This window comes from Geotrypetes seraphini, chromosome 13, assembly GCF_902459505.1.
Source record: "Geotrypetes seraphini chromosome 13, aGeoSer1.1, whole genome shotgun sequence".
In the NCBI taxonomy this organism is placed as follows: domain Eukaryota; kingdom Metazoa; phylum Chordata; class Amphibia; order Gymnophiona; family Dermophiidae; genus Geotrypetes; species Geotrypetes seraphini.
Genome location: NC_047096.1, coordinates 20,796,615 through 20,817,889, shown reverse-complemented (window position 1 = coordinate 20,817,889; position 21,275 = coordinate 20,796,615). Strand labels below are relative to the sequence as shown.

The 21,275-nt window shown below is 44.0% G+C and overlaps 1 protein-coding gene across 2 annotated transcripts in view; it reads right to left on the bottom strand.

The window, feature by feature from the left end:
• ABCG4 (ATP binding cassette subfamily G member 4) overlaps positions 1 to 19,369 on the bottom strand; it is a 131,470-nt gene extending 112,101 nt beyond the window's left edge. For both annotated transcript variants that reach the window (XM_033918125.1, XM_033918126.1), the window contains exons 1-2: positions 18,976 to 19,369; positions 8,367 to 8,584 (exon numbers count right to left, since the gene is read on the bottom strand). In XM_033918125.1, coding sequence (XP_033774016.1) covers positions 8,367 to 8,577 — 211 coding nt within the window. In that variant the 5' untranslated portion in view covers positions 8,578 to 8,584; positions 18,976 to 19,369. The remainder of the gene's footprint in view (positions 1 to 8,366; positions 8,585 to 18,975) is intronic.
• Positions 19,370 to 21,275: the final 1,906 nt, after the last annotated feature.

The following is a 21,275-nucleotide window of genomic DNA, read 5'->3' as shown; positions in this document are numbered from 1 at the left end:
CCTTCTTCCCCACCCCCATCTGCTCCTTCCCCTCTCCCTCCGGCTGCGCATGTCCCTTCCCTCGTACCTCTGTAACGTTCCCAGTGCAAGCAGCAACCCCACTGCATCGGCGTCGACTCTTCCTCTGATGTCACTCCCTAGGCGTGGGTCCAGGAAGTGATGTCGGAGAAAGAGCAGACGCTGGTGCGAACAGCAGGTTGGGGTTGCTGCTTGCTCTGGGAACATTAAAGAGGTACAGGGAAGGGGTGCATGCATGTTAGTTGGGGGGGGGGCGGAGAGGAGAAGGGATGCTGGTGTCCCCACCAAAAACGGCACCCGGGGCAGACTGCTCCTCCCCTCCCCCGCACTATGCCACTGCTTACTATGAAATTCTTCTGTGCAAGCACCAAGCACATTCTTCCCCCTTGCTTTTACAGTGCACATATAATTTGAATTTCATTTCTTTTGTGCATTGGAGAGTTATTCTTCTGCGCTGATCTGGCAGTATAGAGTGCGTAATCCAGACTCCCTCACCCCAGAATTGTTTAACCCGGTATATGCTCTGTTACTTCCCTGTGTGTAACCATACACCCCCACCTGCCTGTTTAATGCTTTGTACGTTTACTTGTAACCTGTTCTGCGCTTTCTGAAAGGACAAGATATAAAACTACAGTACTCCCCGGATATTTGCGTGAGTTCCATTCCAGGAACCCCTGCGAATGTTGAAAAAACACAAATATGGTTTTTAGCAGGGGAGACAGGAGAGCGCAGCCGGAGAGGCAGGAGAAGGCAGCCGGAGCACCGGCGAGTGAAGGAAATGACTCGTGGTATGCTCCGACCGCCTCTTCCTGTACTAAAGTCGGGTTTCACCAATCAGGAGCTGCTTTGACATGCAGCTTCAGACTGGTGAGGCCCGACTTTACAGGAAGAAGCAGTCGGAGAATACCACAAGTGATTTCCTTCACTCGCCGGCACTCCAGCTGCCCTCTCCTGCCCCGGTCATTCACGGTCGGAAAATACCGCAAATGACCGGGACCGCAAATTCACGGGGGAGCACTGTAAATAAATAAATGGCTCCCCGTCCATTGAATAGTAATCAGGTACTTTTAACCCTTTCAGGACCATAAGGATCGTAGGCCAATTTTTGTGGTTTTGACGACATTTTTATGGTAAAAAGGGCTTGCAGATGCCAAAAAATTGATTTTTTTTTTGTGAAATATCATTATTTTTATTTAAAAAATCACACTTCTGGCTTATGGACAGTGTGGCAAGTGAATCTTCTCGTCAATCTGGCAACGACGCTAATGAATGAATGTCGGAACCAGTTTGTTTACATAAAGGCAGTATCATATGGAATCCGTACATATCAAATTTAGAACTGTAGACTATCCCAATCAAAATTTATAGGATTTTAAAGTTATGGGACAAATATGTCCCTTGGTCCTGAAAGGGTTAATTGTGGTATCTGGAGCAATGGAGTGTTAACTCACTACCCCAGGTTTCTTGGGGCTTCCAGTTCAGCAGAAAGAGACAGAATGTGACTGCTGGAAACAGAGATAGACAAATTTTGAGGGGAGGGGTGACTGCTGGGATTTTGAGAGGAAGATAGATGTGAAGGGGAGCTAGGGAATGAATCATTTGTGTGGGGAGCTCTGGGTGCTATGTTAAAATTGGGTTCAGTTGGGTGGGACTCAACTGAAATAAATATTATTTGCAGGTTAATGTTTACATAGGAATTGCCGCTGCTGCGTCAGACCAGTGGTCTATCGTGCCCAGCAGTCCGCTCACGCGGCGGCCCTCTGGTCAAAGACCAGCGCCCTAACTGAGACCAGCCCTACCTGCGTACGTTCCGGTTCAGCAGGAACTTGTCTAACTTTGGCTTGAATCCCTGGAGGGTGTTTTCTCCTATGACAGACTCCGGAAGAGCATTCCAGTTTTCTACCACTTTCTGGGTGAGGAAGAACTTCCTTACGTTCGTACGGAATCTATCCCCTTTCAACTTTAGAGAGTGGCCTCTCGTTCTCTCTACTTTGGAGAGGGTGAACAACCTGTCTTTATCTACTTTGTCTTGAATCCCTGAAGGGTGTTTTCCCCTATAATAGCCTCTGGAAGAGCGTTCCAGATTTCTACCATTCTCTGGGTGAGGAAGAACTTCCTTACGTTTGTACGGAATCTATCCCCTTTTAACTTTAGAGAGTGCCCTCTCGTTCTCTCTACCTTGGAAAGGGTGAACAACTTGTCTTTATCTACTAAGTCTATTCCCTTCAGTGCCTTGAATGTTTCGATCATGTCCCCTCTCAATCTCCTCAACAAAACAGGAGATACAGCCTTCCCAAGATAGAAAGGCCAGAAAAGCAGTGAAGGCGCCCCAAGGTGCTCAATTTCTTTATTATATCAATTAAGACTCGACACGTACGTGTTTCAGGCCTATGGCCTGCTTCAAGAGTCATTAGGCCTCAGGTCGCCTTCACTGTTTCTCTTGCTTTACAAATATTGTGATCCAGTGGCATAACTAAGAATGAATGAGCCTTATGGAAAAATAAAGATGGGCCCCTATAACACTATGAGGGGCTTTTTCAAAAAGTTATCCAAAGTATGAAGTGGGACATTTTGGAAGAAAAAAATTCATTTGGGAGTTATTTTTGAACAGAAAAAATGTCTGAGTTTCTGTATCAAAAATGGCTCAAAGATGAACATTTAGATGATGTCTAAAAGAAAAGCCATTTTCCAAACTGACACATCCAACTTATAAATGCCAAAAAAACTGAGAACGTCTGTCTGGAATCATTTTGAGAGAAATGGTAACACAGATGTCTCTTGCAGATCAGAAGGTCAGCCTAGTGGTCAGTGGCACCCAGGTACAATTTCTACCTTAACTCCGTTATTTTACACTGTGAACCATTCAGGAACAGAACAAAACCTATTGTACACCATTATAATCATCTTCTGCCCACATTTAGGTATAGTGGATAATTTGGTGGTTTTGTAGGGCTCACAATTTTCACCACAAATGTACTAGGTATATTCCAGTTAGCTGATTAATTTGAGCACTTTTTTGTTATCTGGAGATAATTGAAACAGGTCTAAATACAAACACCCTTCTTTTTTGACTTAAATTTGTCTTTCTATTCCATTATCACTGAAAGACATCCTAATCCTGCCCAAAACATACCACCAACGCTATTTGATCAAACTCAGTGGAAAGTTTATGTGCATTAAAATTTGATATCCTGCCACATCTTACAACAATTCTCAGCGGTTTTACATAACAATAAAATTCAAAAAAAATGAAAGAAAATAATGCCATACAAATAATAGGAGAGTCCTAAAAGCAAATGCAATCGTACAAGAGAATAAAAATAGCATACAATCAATTGCAACCTGATGTGTAAAAGGGTGCCTGATAACCTCTCAATTAGTAAACATGGTCCATTGGGAAGGAGTCAGTCCCAAAAGATAGTTTAAAAAAAAAAAAAAAGTTTTTATTTTAATTTTAAGGTTTTATTTGGGTTAGCTCCTAAATATAACATGACCTTTTTTCTTTTTCAACCAATAGACATAAGAAAAGCTCCCACTTGAATTTTGTCTCTCCACCGGTTAGAGTATGTAAACTTAAAAATATCATCAATATCTCTTTTCATATAAGGCAGCATTATAGGGTAAAGACTTGGAAAAATTGCTCTAATACTTATGGGAAATTTAGGAGACACCTAAAAACATTTGTTCTTGAAGTATTTAGGTAGCCGATTTGTAAAATTTTACTTCACAATAACTGATCTTTAAGGTTTTTAGTTATTAGCTTTTAACTTTGTAAACCACATAGAACTTTACAGTCCTGCGGTATATAAACTTTTAATTATTATTATTTAACAAAGCCTTGAAGTTTGCTTCAGACCGAATATTATTTGGAAGTTGGTTCCAAATTCTGCCTTTTTTTTTTTTTAAATCAGACATGCACATTCCCTAAATTAATTTAAATCATTTAAAATATCATATAGGATCCTGTGATGAAGTGACATGTCAATCTCTAGGTAGATGATTGATTTGACCCTAGTGTGTTGTCTCTGAGGATCGGGAACCTAATATTAGAGATTGGATCCATAGGGATGGTGATTTAACCCCAAACCATTTTGACATTATTCTGTATTTTGGACCTATTCTAACAAAGTTGGTGCTTATAGTATTATACCCCAAGGCTGACATGTTATAATAAATTCGGAAAAATAACTTTTGTACCTTTGTTGTCTGAACATAACTTTGGATTTTTGTTTTTAATTAACTCTTTCCAGGATCTCCTGCCCTTTTGTTCTATATCCCTAGCTTATTCAGTCTAACATTTCCCTTCTGTGATCCTGTCCCCATGTTCCCTCCATCACAAGCATCTCTTCTCTGTATCACGGTCCTTCCCTCTTTATAGCTTCTTCCCTCTCACTTCCCCATGAATCCCCATCCCAGGACCAGCATTTCTCCCTCTCTCCCACTGACCTCCCTTCCCTGCATCCAGTTTCTCTCCCACACTCTGTTGATCTAGCATTTCTTCTTTTCTCTTTCCTCCAGTCTAGTCCGTTTCCCATTCTCTTCTCTGGAAGTCCAACATCTCTCCAACTCCACCTCCACTACCCCATACAGGTCTGCCACTCCTCCCTTTCTTACCCCCAGTAGCTCTGGCATCTCTCTCTAGTCCCTACTCCCACCGCTTTTCTCCAGCAGCAACAGTGATAACTACTCCATCTCACTATCCCAAGCACAGGAAGTTGCATCAGCCATAGGGCTGGCATAATTGCAGGCACCTACAGTAAATGTGGCAGGGATACGTGTACTTAGATTTTAGCAAAGCCTTTGACATGCCTCTGCATAGACAAGTATAGTAAGTGTCCTTGGTATGGGCTATAAAGTGACTGACTGAGTTGGGAACTGGTTGGGTGAAAAGTGACAGAGGGTAGTGATAAATGGAGCTCACTCTGAAGAAAAAGGATGGTACTAGTGGTGTACCACACAGCTTGGTTCTTTGTAAGCAATATTGCATAAGGGCTGTCTGGTAAGGTTTGCCTCTTTGCAGAATGTGCAATAGGGTAGGAACAGCATGAGTGGAGGTCTAGTGAAGCTTGAAGAACAGCCTAGAATTTAGCAGCCAAGATTAAGTGCTAAAAAAATTCAGCATTATATATTCTTGCTGCAAAAACCTGAGGAAGCAGTACAGTATAAAGGTGAAGTACTTCTGTGCATGAAAGATGAGTGGGACTTGGGTGTGATCATAAGTCATGATCTTAAAGTGGCCAAATACTGTAGATAGAAAATGTAATGGTGAAAAGCTAGGCGGCTGCATGGGTGTTTAGGATTACCGTATTTTCACGTAGATAACGCGCACCTGTGTAAAACGCGCACACGGGTATAGCGCGCGGGAAACCAAAATATATGTAAAAAAATTTTTTATATACCGCGCACACCCGTATACCACGCATGCTGCCCCGACTCTCCTGTCGCCGCCCGACTCTCCTTTCGCCCGCCCCGACTCTCCACTCCCCCTGGAAGTCCTGTCCCCACCCTGAAAGCCTGATGCCCCCCCCCCCCGATGTCCGATTCACCCCCCCCTGCAGGACCTCTTGCACCCCCACCCCGAAGGACCGCTCGCACCCCCACAGCCTCCCGACCCCCCCCCCATCATCATGTAGAAGCTCCTACCGGTGTCCTGCTGCTTCCTCTTGGCGGTTCCGGCTCTTCTGTGAGCACTGCGTCTGCGCTGCTTCGTCTTCCGGCGGTCCCGCCCTTTCTCTGATGTCAGAGAAAGGGCGACGAAGCAGCGCAGACGCAGGGCTCACAGAAGGGCCGGGACCGCCAAGAGGAAGCAGCAGGACACCGGTAGGAGCTTCTACATGATGATGGGGGGGGTCGGGAAACTGTGGGGGTGCGAGCGGTCCTTCAGGGTGGGGGTGCGGGTGGGAGTGCGTGCGAGCAGTCCTTCGGGGTGGGGGTGCGGGTGCATGCGAGTGGTCCTTCGGGGTGGGGGTGCGAGCGGTCCTGCGGGGGGGGGGGGAGTGAATCGGACGTCGGGGGGGGAACTATGTAAAAAAAAATTTGTAAAATGCACTCACACGTATAACGTGCAAGGTTATGCATGGTTTGTAAAAATCGTGTATAACGCATGCGTTATATGCGTGAAAATACGGTACTTTAAAAATACTACTTCTTGCGTTCAAAGTCCAGTCGGATCACATTCCCTCATTCCTAGACAGATTGCTGACCCCTTATGATTCACATAGGACACTGCGTTCTTCCTAACAATATCTCTTAGCAGCTCCTTCAGTCCGTCTGTTATTTTATGATATAACACGTAAATCAGTCTTTTCAGTAGCCGCACCCACACTGCGGAATGCCCTACCTCTGACCCTGCGAAAAGAACACAATCTCAACAACTTTAAATCTAATCTCAAAACATTTCAAAATCCTCAGACCTCAGGCCTTACATTAAAAATCCCCTTTACTCCTTTTGTATTTTGCCTCCCCTTTCTTTTATTTTAAGCAATGTATCCTCCACATCTGCCCATATGAATCAAGTTATATCTGGACTGTAATTATGAATTGTTTCCCTCTATTTTATATTTTTAGAAAAAGTTTTAATACTTTGTATAAATTAGAAACCGCTTTGTTTATAAAAGCGGTATATACAGCGGTATGGTACAGTAGGAATGTTAATATCTGATGACACTACATTTTACCTTCCCTTATTATCATGTGTCTTCTAACAGGCAGTGCTTGGAGTATTTCTGCTCTTCAGGATCAGCTGTCAGCAGAAGACTCACGAGATAAACTTAAAGTTAAAGCAGGGCTTCCCAAATCTGTTCTGGGGACTTAATATTACTACTACTTATTTCTATAGCACTGAAAAGCATACTCGGCGCTATACATTCAATATGTTAATAGATGGTCCCTGCTCAGAAGAGCTTACAATCTAATTAGGACAGACAGAACAAATGGGACAGATAGGATTTGGGGGGTTTTTTGCAGAAAGAATGATAGGTATCTTATGGTGAGTAGAAGTTAAGACTTGAAAGCAGCCTCAAAAAAGTGGGCTTTTAGTTTGGATTTGAATATTGCTAGAAACAAAGCTTGACATATTTATTGACTCAGGCAGTCTGTTCCAGGCATACGGTGCAGCAAGATAGAAGGGAAGGAGCCTGGAGTTGGCAGTGGAGGAGAAGGGTTCAGATAAGAGGGACTTACCCAATGAATAGGGTTCTTGGGGGGAGCATAAAAGGAGATAACTGAGGAGAGAAATTGAGGTGCTGCAAAGTGAATGCACTTGTAGGTCAGTAAGAGGAATTTGAACTGTATTCGGAAATGGATGGGAAGTCATTGAAGTGACTTGAGGAGAGGGGTAATGTGAATATGGCAGCTCTGGTGGAATATAGGTCATGCAGCAGAATTTTGAACGGCTTGAAGGGAAGAGAGATGGTCGAGTGTAAGACCTGAGAGAAGCAAGTTGCAGTAATAATAATAATAATAATTTTATTCTTATATACCGCCATACCCGGTGAGTTCTAGGCGGTTTACATCAATTAAAGTAGTATCTGCGTTGACATGCAGATTTACAACAATTTATCAGATATAAACAATTTATCAGATATACACAATTTATCAGATATAAACAAGTGTTAACCAAACTTGACAGAGGATGACGGGCGGTGGGAAGATAGGGAAGAGAGAAGCTATTAAGGGAGAGGAGAAGAGCGGGGGGGAGGGTGGGGGGGGCGAGTAGTAATGTAAGCGGGTGCAGGGGGTCGTTAGGGGTCTTGTTTGCCGAATTGGTAGGTTTTGAGTGATTTTCTGAAGCTGAGGTAAGTGGGGGCCTCGAGTATCATTTGTGCAAGCCATGGGTTGAGCTTAGCTGCTTGGAAGGCGAAGGTTTTGTCTAGGAATCTTTTAAGATGGCAAAGTAGTCTAAGCGAGAAGCGATGAGAGTGTGGATAAGGGTTTTGGTAAGCGTGCTCAGAAAAAAAAGTTGGATTTTGGTAACATGCAGAGGAAGAAGCGACAAGCTTTATCAGTTTGTTGGATATGAGGAGAGAGAGGAGTCAAAGATAACCCCAAGGTTGCGAGCTGACAAGACAGGGAAGAGGAGAGTGCTGTCTACAGAAATAGAAAGTGGGGGAGGTGATTTAGGTGGAATGATAAGGGGCTCAGTCTTAGCCATATTCAGTTTTAGATGGCAGTGGCTCCCCACAGAAGAACCACAAAATTCACGCGACCCATTTGCTTGCATTACAGACTCAGCATCTGCAAACTGATCATATGCGCATTCGTTGTGGATCTCCTGAAAACCTGACTGGCTGTGGTAACCCCAGGACAGATTTGGGAAGCCCCCAGTTGAAAGCTGCATTGGATCCTACCTTTTCTTTTCCAACATGTGCTCTCCCGGATGGAGTAGGATAATTCATTGAACTCAATGTCAACAGCAGAACGCTTGGGCAAATGAGAGAATCGCTGTGCCTCTGTGATTTGGTTCTCCACTTTCTTCAGGTGGGTGGTCTTTAGAGGTGCATCCTGAGGGGCTTCCAGAGGAATGGAGACCGTGGCAGAATCCAGGCACTTCTCAGCCATGGCTAATCTGAGAAAACAAAGATACCATTATGCCTAAAGGTGGTCATGAAACGTCACCCTGAGTTCTGTGGTCAGTTTTTGAAATAGTATCAATAGAAGGGCATTGAAAAGATACAGAGGACGAGGCCATCAAAATACTACAGACCATAGAGAGAGATAGACTGAAGAAGCTGATTAACCATTTCCTAAAACAAAGAAGGGAGAGGAGAGATGATACAATACACTCAAATTTTATCAAGGAGAGTGGAAGAGTGACTTAATGGTTAGAGCAGTTGTCTCAGCAATGAGGCTGTAGGTTCGATTCCTTGTGACGCTGGGAAAGTCATTGCCCAGGTACAAAATAAGTACCTGTCTAAAATATGTAAACCGCTTTGATTGTAACCACATAGAAAAAGCAGTATATGAAGGCTCATCCCATTTACTATAAAACTGGACTAAAGCCCTACAGAATGGAAAGCTCAAAGACAAGGAAACATGAGAAGAAGCTAAAAGATGTAGCAATGCTACAACAAAGTGAGAAAATACTGGAAAGAAATCCAAGGCAGAATTGAAGCATGCATGGGCTCATAGATGCAAAGAGATGGTATTAGCAGAGACAGAGACAGTTTTCGTGGATATGGATTGTATCATTCATTGCAAAAGTCTGTTAATGGTCCCCAAATCTTCTTAAACTTATCAATATAACCTATATTATATCTTATAATCATATATCTTGGCATCCCAAGTCCTCTAAATTTTCTTCACACTTCTACCTCTAACCCTCTGTTGTAGTTCCTTCCTATTTCTCCTACTGTAAACCGCGTCGAGCTCTACGAACGTGGAGATGATGCGGTATACAAACCTAAGGATTAGATTAGATGTTTTAGAAATGTTAATTTCTTTTCTATTTTCTAATGGAGCTCCTTTCTTAAATATGACTACGTTGTGATGTTAACCACTCTGATCCCTTTTGGCTTTATAGGCGGTATAGAAAGGTTTTAATAAACATAAGCATATCTTGTGTCTTTAATTATTTAAATTGGAAGAAGTTATGCAACTTCGTACACTAGCAGGGCACTTTGCATAGGTTTACCATATGACGCCAGAAAAAGGAGGACGGATCGAGACATCTGGGTTTTAGTTCCAGTGCTTTCAATGGAAGTAAAACCCAGATGTCTCAACCCGTCCTCCTTTTCCTGGAGCCGTGAAGTAACCCTAAGTTTGCAGCCTTCAGTCCTTACCATGGGAAACTCTGTTTTATGTAGCTTCAAACCTTCCGTCTCCTACTAACAATACTGTGGGTTTATCAAAGAGGGTGTTCTGTGTGGGGACAGTGAAATTAGTTGTAGAGAGCAAACTAAATTGATGGGGCATTAGGAAATCCAGTACTGCTTGTGAGAAAAATGTAGGGACTGGTGGAGGGATACAGTTGAGCAGCACCGACTGTAGAGGAACCACAAGGAATGGTGTAAGAGCACTGGACGTGAAGGAGAAACGTCAAAGGAGCAACAGACGCTGCGGGGATGAAGCGGTACTATTTTGCTGTGGATTTATCATGCCTCATTGAATGTGTCACTTCATAGACACACAGAAGAAGTGGCAGAAAAACATGCACAAATATGAAAATGCTGTTTATTGCTCCCAGTAAGAAGCTAACAGCACACAAACAGTGAAATCCTATATGGTATTTTTTTCTCCTTTGGTCCCCGTTTCATTTAATTCACAAGAAATCTCTAATTCTAGGAGCTCTCAGAAATATAAACTTGGCTTTCCTACTGTTAAAGGAATAATAACTATGGCCAATTTTTGTCGATCATTTTCTTTTTTTATTCGTAAAAGTTTGGAATGACCTTCCTTCTATAATCAGAGTTCTCTCCCATCTACCCACTTTTCGTAAAGCATTGAAGACACATTTATTTCAGAAATTTACTAATGATTCTTCTTTTTCAAACAATCAACCATAAAAGAAAAAAAAAAAAAGAAAAAATTTGACCTGAAAGATATAGGGCTCCTTTTACTAAGCTGCGGTAGTGTTTTTAGCACACGCTAACCCCCGCGCTACGTAGAAAATACTAATGCCAGCTCTATGGAGGCGTTAGCGTCTAGTGCACGCAGCACTGTAGTGCTCGCTAAGCATGCGTGTTAAAACCGCTAGCACAGCTTAATAAAATCTCTTGTACAATTTATTAATATCTTGTTAACCGAGTCGAGCCCTCCTATTGGAATGAGTCGGTATATAAAATCAAAGATTAGATTAGATTAGAAAGCCCTTGCACAATATGAGCCAAATTGAGGGCAATTTTTAGGCAGCCTTTGAACATGTCCTTCCCATGCAGGCAGAGGAACCACGACAAACACATTTGTCTAGGAAGGACTTTGGGATGGGAGTTGACCAACTGGAATAGACGACGTCCGATATCTTTATCGCGGGCTCTTTTAAATGGAAGTTTGAGTACGTGAATTTTCAGGGTCACACAGATTACATTTCAGATGTGGGATTCTGGATTTTGGGGATGACCAACAGATGCGAGATGACAAATTTCTGTAGTATTTGTTGGAACAAAACTCAACTCGTTGGAATTGGATACACCTTTCAACTGCTTTCTTGGAATGGGATGAGATTGGATGGTTTTGAGGTAGGATAGACTGAATTCAAAGGTGATTTGTTGGGGTTGGAAAACCTTGAAAATGTATTTCAGTGGCATTGGTAAGGATTATACTTGCTTAATTTAGATGAGACTGGGCTAGGCTGGCTTGCTTATTTATTCAACAAACTTATAATCTGCCTTATCACCAAACCATTCTAAGCAGAGAACATGTCAAACTCATTAAAAAAAATCACGCGCACATAAAAAGACATAAGGATATAAACAACATAAACTAAGATTAACTAATATAACCCGCTCTCAAAGATCTGAGGATTAATACTAGAATAAACGGGTTTTATAGCAATAAATTTTTAATTGTATTTAGCACAAACCTTCACAGTAGTAGTTCAAGGTGAGTAATATTCAAGGACTTCCCTGCCTCCAGGGGATCTAACAGCCCCTCCCTTTTACAAAACCGCACAACAGGTTTTAAGCGCCTGCTGGTATGCCGAATGCTCTGTGCTGCTCTAATGCTATGTCCGTCGGAGCAGCGCAAAGCATTCAGCATGCTGGCCGGCACTAAAAACCTCTTTTGTGGTTTTGTAAGGGGGGGGGGGTAATTTTGTACCCGAGGTAATAAAAGGTTAAGTTGCTTGCCCAAGGTCACAAGGAGAAGCAGTGGCATTTGAACAGGATTTATCAGCCTGGTGCTCTGACTACTAGGCTACCCCTTCTACTGATAGGATGGAGTAAGATTGGTTGATTTGGAATGGATTAAATGAGTCAGATAGAACAGACTGAATTCACCGGACTTGAATAGATTAGACAAGATTGACAACATTCATTTGGATCAGTTGTGTATTGATGAGTGAGTGATTGACAGGGTTTAAATAAGCATGGCTGCCAAGTTATCCAGTTCCAGAAGGGAGATATTGAGCCAGCACTGGATTTCTCACAACTCTGTCCTGGTGCATTATGAGACCTGCAGCACAGATTTCTGTGGGTAGAACTAGGTACGAGAAGTACCACATTGCTTTGAAATGTTAAGTTCAAACCCAGAACTGGTTTAAAAAAAAAAAAAAAGTCTTCCTCCTGGAACTGGATAACTTGCTAGTTTGGGGTAAGATGGATGGGACTATGAATGATTTGGGATGGGACTGCATCGATTGATGAGTTTGGACAGGACTAACTGACATTTTGGACGGAAATAACCATTTAAAAAAATCGAGGTGAAATAGGACTGTGTGTTCAAGTCACGACTGCAGCACTGTCAAGTTACCCCGTTTCAGGAGGAATACTTGTTGGCCAGTTACAATTTACACATAGTGGAGCAGCGGTTAGGGCTGCAGTCTCAGCACCCCGAGGTTGCAGGTTCAAGCCCAGTGGACAAGTCACTTAACACACATATTGCCCAAGATACATTAGTCAGATTGGGAGCCTAAATATGCTCCTACAATGTATGTGCACTGTTAAAGAATACACCTGATGTGCACACAAGTTAGCCTCAGGTACTTAGGCGTGGTTTACCCTGGCCTAAATGGACACGCCTAAAAGTTAAATGATGCACTGGTGGTGCTTACCATGATTCCATAAAAGGTTATGTACACCTTACAGAATCACGATAAGCACCATTCTAGTCGGTGCCAATTTTGGGGAGCACAAAATATAGAATATGGCCCGAACCTAAATATGCACTAACATTTACAACTGGCTCCTGAGCAACTTCCATCTAACCACAATTTCTGCTGGCTCACCCCTAGTATTTTATAAAGATATACGAGGGGCGATTGAAAAGTTCTCAGCCCAACCAAGAAGAGAATGATGTGGAGCCATGAAAACTACAAGTTATTCCACACTATTGACACTCTTTCATTTCATGTCATTGAAATGAAAAGCATCAAGAAAAGTATGGAATAACTCTCTTCTTGGTTGGGCTGAGAACTTTTCAGTGGCCCCCTCGTATTGTGATGTCATAATGCCTCATTCCACCATTGCCTTAGAGCAACTCTCATCGGTGATGTCACAACGGCTTCGTTCCCCTACACTTGTGCCCATTTGCTAGATGCATTTGCCTCGCTGAAATGAAAAGTATCAAGAAAAGTGTGAAATAACTTGTAGGTTTCGTGGCTCCACATCATTCTCTTCTTGGTTGAGCTAAGAACTTTTCAGCAGCCCCTCACATAGTCATCAGAAATAGACATCTGTAGGCCTTCTCAATCTAGGTGACCTGTTATAAAATTATCCTCTAAGTGCATCTGGGATCTTTAAGCTGATGATAAAGATATCACAAGTATATGTTCTAAGGGCCTTCTATGCAACACAGAAACCTCCGACCAGCTTCAACTCCTCTTACAATAAAACTATTATTAGCATAATTTAAGAGCACCATTCAAACAATTTTCCCACAGAAGCCTGAAATCCTATTAACCCATAACTGTACAGAATAGACAGGGCTCTGAAAGATATTCTGCACATCTATTTATATAGTAGATTCCCCACAGCCACTGAAACCCACCCCCCCCCCCACCCACACACACACTAATGGTTGAACTGCAGAATTAAGAACATAAGAATTGCCATACTGGGTCAGACCATCTAGTCCAAAATCCTGTTTCCAGTACTTGGCAGAAACTCAAATAGTAGCAACATGCCATGCTACCAATCTCATGGCAAGCAGTGGCTTCCTTCATGTTTGTCTCAATAGCATATATGGACTTTTCCTCCAGGAACTTGTGCAAATCTTTCATAAACCCAGCTACACTAGCCATCGTTACTACATCCTCTGACAATGAGTTCCAGAGTTTTACTACTGCCACTACTATTATTTCTATGGCGCTACCAGACATACACAGCACTGTACAGAGTCACGAAGGAGACAGTCCCTGCTGAAAGGAGCTTGCAATCTAAACAGCCAAGACAAACTATTCCTTGAGTAAAAACTATTTCCTCCTTGTTTGTTTTAAAAATATTTCCATGTAACTTCAATTCACTTTCACTCATTCAACACCACTCGGCCATCTCTTTTCCAAGCTGAAGAGCCCTAACCTCTTTAGGCTTTCCTCACATGAGGAGTTCCATTCCCTTAATCATTTTGGTTGCTTATCTTTCAACCTTTAATAATTCCACTATGAACTGAATGCGACACTCAAGGTGAGATTGCACCATTAAGCAATACAGAGGCATGATGATATGCTTGGTCTTATTTACCATAATTTGTACATCCTGCTTGCTTTTTTGGCTGCTGCCACACACTGGGTCGACGTTTTCAGCGAATTGTCTACAATGACACCTAGATCCATTTCTTGAGTGCCGACTCCTAAGGTGGGCCCTAGCTTCTGGTACCTATGAGTTAGGACTTTTCCCATTACTACTCGCCATTCAAACAGAATATTCAAATTCCATGTCTCACATCAGTAATAGCAACACAAAAACTCTCCCCTTTACCAAAACATTCCGATATACCACAAAACATATTTTCAGAATCTCTGTACCTAACCTGCCATACCATAACAGCACTAACTGCCAAGGTAAAAAGAGCGACAATCCTACCTAAGAAAGAGCAGAACTGAAAATATTACAAAAAGCCCTAGAACAGCAAGACGCCCCCTACTGGAAGATGAAGACTGAAAAATAAATATCGCAAGCAGACCTGCAACAGATCTCTGCACAGACTGCATAAATCCTTATACTAACTGCAGACAGATCCTCAAATAAAGGCTAGGGGGCCAAGTCATCACTCTGTGGGTACTGAATAGATGTAAAAGCATGTTTATGTCATTGTTAAGCAATGCAATGTTCAATAAAACCATTAAGTAGTCATTTTGCTCCACTATGGGTTGATGCTATGAACCTTAATACATTAATCAGTAAACTTCTGGATTTTCCTGCTCCCCAAATTTTACTCTACTTCAGAAGCTCGCCTGGGGGATTATAAGAGGGTGCTATTGCTGAAGTGACTCCCCTCCCCTAATGCTAATATGGCTTCCTTAATCCTTTGCTTCCCCCTCCCAAAGTAAGTAGAAAACAATACCTACGGGGAAGGCCTCTTTCCCCTGCTCAGCTCCAATGGGAAGCACTGATTGCTGTCAGCTGGGTTTGCACATCATAGATGTCTTCAGGGTGCAGGAAGATGTTGGCAGCTGACCCAGGAGATTGGGAGAGAGCCAAGGAGGAAGAGGAGTCTGGCAGCAGGATTGGACCAGTTGGTGAGAGAATAAAACACAAGCACATATCCAGGAAGGATGACTTGTCAGCATGTGATGCCTGTGGAGGGCCTCAGCTACCCACAAACATCAAAGAGGAACTTAACTCTCAGATAAGACCATATTTATTGGAAACGCTGAAAAGGCGCTAAGCTTGCATTGAAAAATCCCGAGAAGTCGTGATACACAGCAAAACAATGATACTCAACAAAAAAAGGATAAAATACAATTCACAAATTCAAAATCTGATGATTTTGGAGGAATCTTCTCACTCAGACCACAGGGGTGGCCAAATAGATATGTTGCACCAGCAGCCTTTTTTTGTCGTGTGCTGAAGCAATAAGAAACGTCTGCCAGAGATATCCTTGGACACTTTCTAGCTTAAGACTATTGTAAACCCTGGTGGAAGCTTTTGTAGGGTATGCTGCTGCTAGTCGTTGACTATTATGGTTGACCATGATTTTGAGCCTAAGGGTCTCAGTGCCTTGCTTCAAAGCATGGCTACACAGATGAGGAACCCAGGAATTATGTTTGTTTATTTTCTGTATTTACCCATCAGGCTATATGTTGGAAACGAAGACGGGAAACTGACAGGGTTGACGGTCAATCTAGAAGAGGTATGCAGGCAGATTGATACCGCTTAAGAGCGATAAATCTCCGGGACCGGATGGCATCCATCCGAGGGTCATCAAGGAACTGAAAGGGACTATAGCTGAACTGCTTCAACTAATAATAGCCAATCTGTCAATCAAATCGGGAAAGATTCCGGAAGACTGGAAGGTGGCGAATGTTACGCCGATCTTCAAAAAATGTTTGAGGGGAGATCCGGTAAACTACAGACTGGTGAGTCTGATCTCGGTACCGGGAAAGATGGTAGAGGCACTGATAAGGACCGCATCATTGATCACCTTGATGGACACGGTCTGAGGACCAGCCAGCAGGGTTTCAGCAAAGGCAGATCTTGTTTGACGAACTTGCTGCACTTCTTCAAGGGAGTAAACAGGCAGATAGACAAGGGCGACCCGGTCGACATTATTTATCTGGATTTTCAGAAGGCATTCGATAAGGTTCCACATGAACGACTACTTCGGAAAATTGCAAGCCATGGAATTGAGGGTGAAATACTCATGTGGATTAAAACCTGGCTGGAGCATAGGAAACAGAGAGTGGGAGTAAATGGACAATATTCAGACTAGAAGAGCGTCACCAGTGAGGTGCCAAAGGGCCCGTGCTCTTCAACATCTTTATAAACGATCTGGACATTGGTACGAGTAAGGCGATTAAATTTGCGGATGATACGAAGTTATTCAGAGTAGTGAAGACACAGGGGGGATCTGCAACGTGGCATAATCAAGCTCGAGAAATGGGCATCGACATGGCAAATGAGGTTCAATGTGGATAAGTGTAAACTGATGCATGTCGGTAACAAAAATATCATGCATGAATACAAGATGTCCAGGGCGGTACTTGGAGAGACCTCTCAGGAAAGAGACTTGGGAGTTCTGATTGACAAGTCGATTAAGCCGTCCGCGCAATACGTGACAGCGGCATAAAGGGTGAACAGAATGCTAGGAATGATTAAGAAGGGGATCACGAACAGATCGGAAAAGGTTATCATGCTGCTGCGGGCCATGGTGCGCCGTCATCTGGAGAACTGCGTCCAGCACTGGTCGCCATACATGAAGAAAGACACAGTACTACTCGAAAGGATCCAGAGAAGAGCGACTAAAATGGTTAAGGGGCTGGAGGAGTTGCCATACAGTGAAAGATTGGAGAAACTGGGCCTCTTCTCCCTTGAAAAGAGGAGACTGAGAGGGGACATGATTGAAACAGTCAAGATACTGAAGGGAATAGACTTAGTAGATAAAGACAGATTGTTTACTCTCTCCAAGATAGGAAGAACAAGAGGGCACTCTCTAAAGTTGAAAGGGGATAGATTCCGTACAAACGTAAGGAAGTTCTTCTTCACCCAGAGAGTGGTAGAAAACGGGAATGCTCTTCTGGAGGCTGTTATAGGGGAAAATACCCTCCAGGATTTCAAGACAAAATTAGACAAGTTCCTGCTGAACCAGAATGTACGCAAGTAAGGCTGGACTCATTTAGAGCACTGGTCTTTGATCTAGAGGCCACCGTGGGAGTGGACTGCTGGGCACGATGGACCATTGGTCTGACCCAGCAGCGGCCATTCTTATGTTTACTTTGATCCCTGGTCAAATTCATCACAGTCTTTTCACAGACTACCATTCTACTGTTTCATGATTTTGATACTCATATAGGGAGAGATACAAGCTACTCTAACCTCATCCTATTCAAGCTTAACCCACCTTCCAATTTTCACCCCAATCTTATCTTAATTAACCCATCTCATCTCTCTAGACCAGTGGTCTCAAACTTGCGGCCTGGGGGCCACATGTGGCCCGCCAGGTACTATTTTGAGGCCCTCGGTATGTTTATCATAATCACACAAGTAAAATAAAAGTTTCTTGATCATATGTCTCTTTAGCTATAAATGACAATATTATTAGTAAGACTTAGCCAAAAGGAAAGATTTAGAAACTATAAAGAGTTTTACCTCATGCAAAATTGTCATTTCTTTAATAAGACATGAACTATTTTTTTCTGCGGCCCTTCAAGTACCTACAAATCCAAAATGTGGCCCTGCAAAGGATTTGAGTTCGAGACCTCTGCTCTAGACCTACTTCCTTGCCATCTTAATCCATCACAATTTATTGCTTCCTACATCATCTCATCCAGCCCCAAATAATTGTTTTTATATAACTTCACCTCATTTGATCACTTCCCTTACCACCTCATCTTTTTATCCCTACCCATCAGGGACAATGTTACATATATTGGGGGGGGGGAGGAGGGGGAGAAAGAACCTAAGGAATGGGCCCATCTAGTGCCAAGCACTCTGAAGCTCTTCCTTGGTGATATTGCTCTAGCTTTGCCAATGGGGCTGTTTTGGTGCAGGGGTCCTAGATAATTTCCTGCTTACTGGTCCCTAAAACTAAACTCATCTCAACCCATCCCTGCCTACTGCATCACACTGAACCTCAGCCACACCATCCAATTCCTCTGGCTAAGGGAAGAAGTGATTCCCCCCCCCCCCCCCCCCAAAAAAAAACAAACAAAAAAAAAAAAACCAAGACGTATTGCAAGTCTTTTCATGAAACTGAAGTGCCCTTGAAGCTATCAGCATCCTCTTCCTCTCGCTTCATTCCCCAAGCGTACCTTTCATAAAGTGATTTCCTCAGCCGGCTACATCTGCCCTAGCCCTAGTCTTGGAAGGAGGATATTGGGGGGGGGGGGAGTAAGACCTGAACGTGGCCTCTTATTTCTTCCAGGATGTTAAAGAGCAATGAACCAGTCGGCCATCTCTGGCCCCCACTGCTGTCTTCTCTCCACACTTCATTTCATTTTGCTCCTTTCCTTTCCACCCCATCTCTTCAGACAGGTGGATGTGGGAAAGGAGGGGGGGGGGGGCAGTGCTAGGAATCCCCACCGCGAGAGAATGGGGCTTTCAGCCAGCTCCAAGCAGCTGCTGTCATTCAGCCTCCCAGGGGCAGAGAAAAAGCACATTCCGGACTGCAAGGTATCTCCTCCCGGAGTCCAATCACCGCACTCACCTCGAGCTCTCACTCAAGTTTTCTGGGGGGGGGGGAAAAATGCTGCAGGACCGCGGAGGTGCTGGCCTGGCTACCGCTCCCCTCAGGGACAGGTCAGCGGCAGCCGCGGGACCAGTCTCAAGCCGCCTCCCGTCATCCCCATTGTCTATGCCGCGCCTAGGCGGCCGGCTAGGCGCTGATGCGGCCAAAGCGCCTCTCCTGTTCGCTCCCCTCGGCGCAGGGCTCAGATCGGAGGGGGCGCATCGGCGGCTCCCGCTCGCCGGCTGCAGTCGCGCTCGAACGGCAGGTTCCCGGGGGCTTCTCCCATCCCTGCGGCCGGCGATGCCCGGGTGAGCTCCGGCTAGCAGCCAGGTTCGCAGCTTTGGTCCAAGCCCAGGGAGGGGGGGGGGAGTCGGAGTCGGGGGCAGAGCTTCAAAGCCACGGCGAAGGGAGCCGCTGCTTCTTAAAGGGCTAGCGCGCCACCGCCTCCCCCCCCCCCCCCGGCAGCCCAGTGGTCCACTCCAGACAACGTGCTGCACCTGAGAGAGCCGGTGGATCGTGATATTTCCGTCAACAAATAGGGGGGGAGGGGGGGAAAACGTGCACTCTTCCCACCTAGCTAACCCAGCTTGGAGCATAGGAAGCTTAAGTGAATTCGCTGAAGGTCACAGACTGAGGATGATTATGAGGATGGGGCTCTGCAGATCTTCCAGGGATTTGAATCCCTAAAGAAACTAGGATTGAGGGGGGAGGGGGGGGGAGGTGCACCTTGGCGATCCTTATAAATGGGGGCCATCTAGCCCAGCCTGCTTTCTAAAGGTCGCAAAACTAGTCTTTGAAAAGTCATAACTCTCTATAATGAAAATATTCTAGGACAGATCCCCTGCTAATAATAGCTGGCTCTTCCAATTTTACCGCTAAATCCTGAGATAAACTCTTTCTCTCTCCCTCCCCCCCCCCCAAAGCAAAACATGGACTGAAATTCCAGAACAGGAATCAGAGGAAAAGAGAAGGTGAGAGGGAATGCTCCTCCCTTGAACTTAACAAAGAAGCCAAAACGTCTTTTCTGTGCCTATAACGACTACAATATAAGAACATAGTGGTTTAGCGGGTGCAATACCTGGCTTTAGCCAATAACGGCATTTAGTGACTTCAGCATAAATTTCAGCCAATAATAATCTATAATGACTGTGACACATGACCTCATGTAACAATAGCATTTAGTTATTGTAATATAGAAGGCAAAAAGAGCAAAGCTAAAGGTGCAGCATGACTTGATTTTCTTGTAGCAGAGATGGCCAACCTCTGTATCGGCTCTTATCTTCCTTTGGATTCAAGTCAAATAGAGAAGGAACTCAGTCGTACCCAAGTTATTCAATCTAAAAGGAAATCCGAATATTTAACCGAGAGGAAGCTACTTTTACTGTTACAGGAGAAGTAATCTGGCCCTAAAACTATAGATCCCTGTTTGGTTTTTGCCATTTTAAGGTTCTCTTATGATCATAGGGGCCATTCAGATACATATTTACTCCTCGGGTCGGACCAGTGGTCCATCGTGCCCAGCAGACCGCTCACGAGGCGGCACTTAGGTCAAAGGAACTTGTTTAACTTTGTCTTGAAACCCTGGAGGGTGTTTTCCCCTATAACAGCCTCCGGAAGAGCGTTCCAGTTTTCTACCACTCTCTGGGTGAAGAAGAACTTCCTTACGTTTGTACGGAATCTATCCCCTTTCAACTTTAGAGAGTGCCCTCTCGTTCTCCCTACCTTGGAGAGGGTGAACAACTTGTCTTTATCTACTAAGTCTATTCCCTTCAGTATCTTGACTGTTTCAATCATGTCCCCTCTCAGTCTCCTCTTTTCAAGGGAGAAGAGGCCCAGTTTCTCTAATCTCTCGCTGTACAGCAACTCCTCCAGCCCCTTAACCATTTTAGTCACTCTTCTCTGGGCCCTTTCAAGTAGTACTGTGTCCTTCTTCATGTACGGTGACCAGTGCTGGACGCAATATTCCAGGTGAGGGCGTACCATGGCCCGGTACAGCGGCATGATAACCTTCTCTGATCTGTTCATGATCCCTTTCTTAATCATTCCTAGCATTCTGTTCGCCCTTTTCACCACCGCCACGCATTGCGCGGACGGCTTCATCGACTTGTCGACCAGTACTCCCAAGTCTCTTTTCTGAGGGGGGTCTCTCCAAGTACTGCACCAGACATCCTGTAATTGTGTATAAGATTTTTCTTACCGACATGCATCACCTTACACTTATCCACATTGAACCTCATTTGCCATGTTGCGGCCCATTTCTCGAGCGTGTTTATGCCACT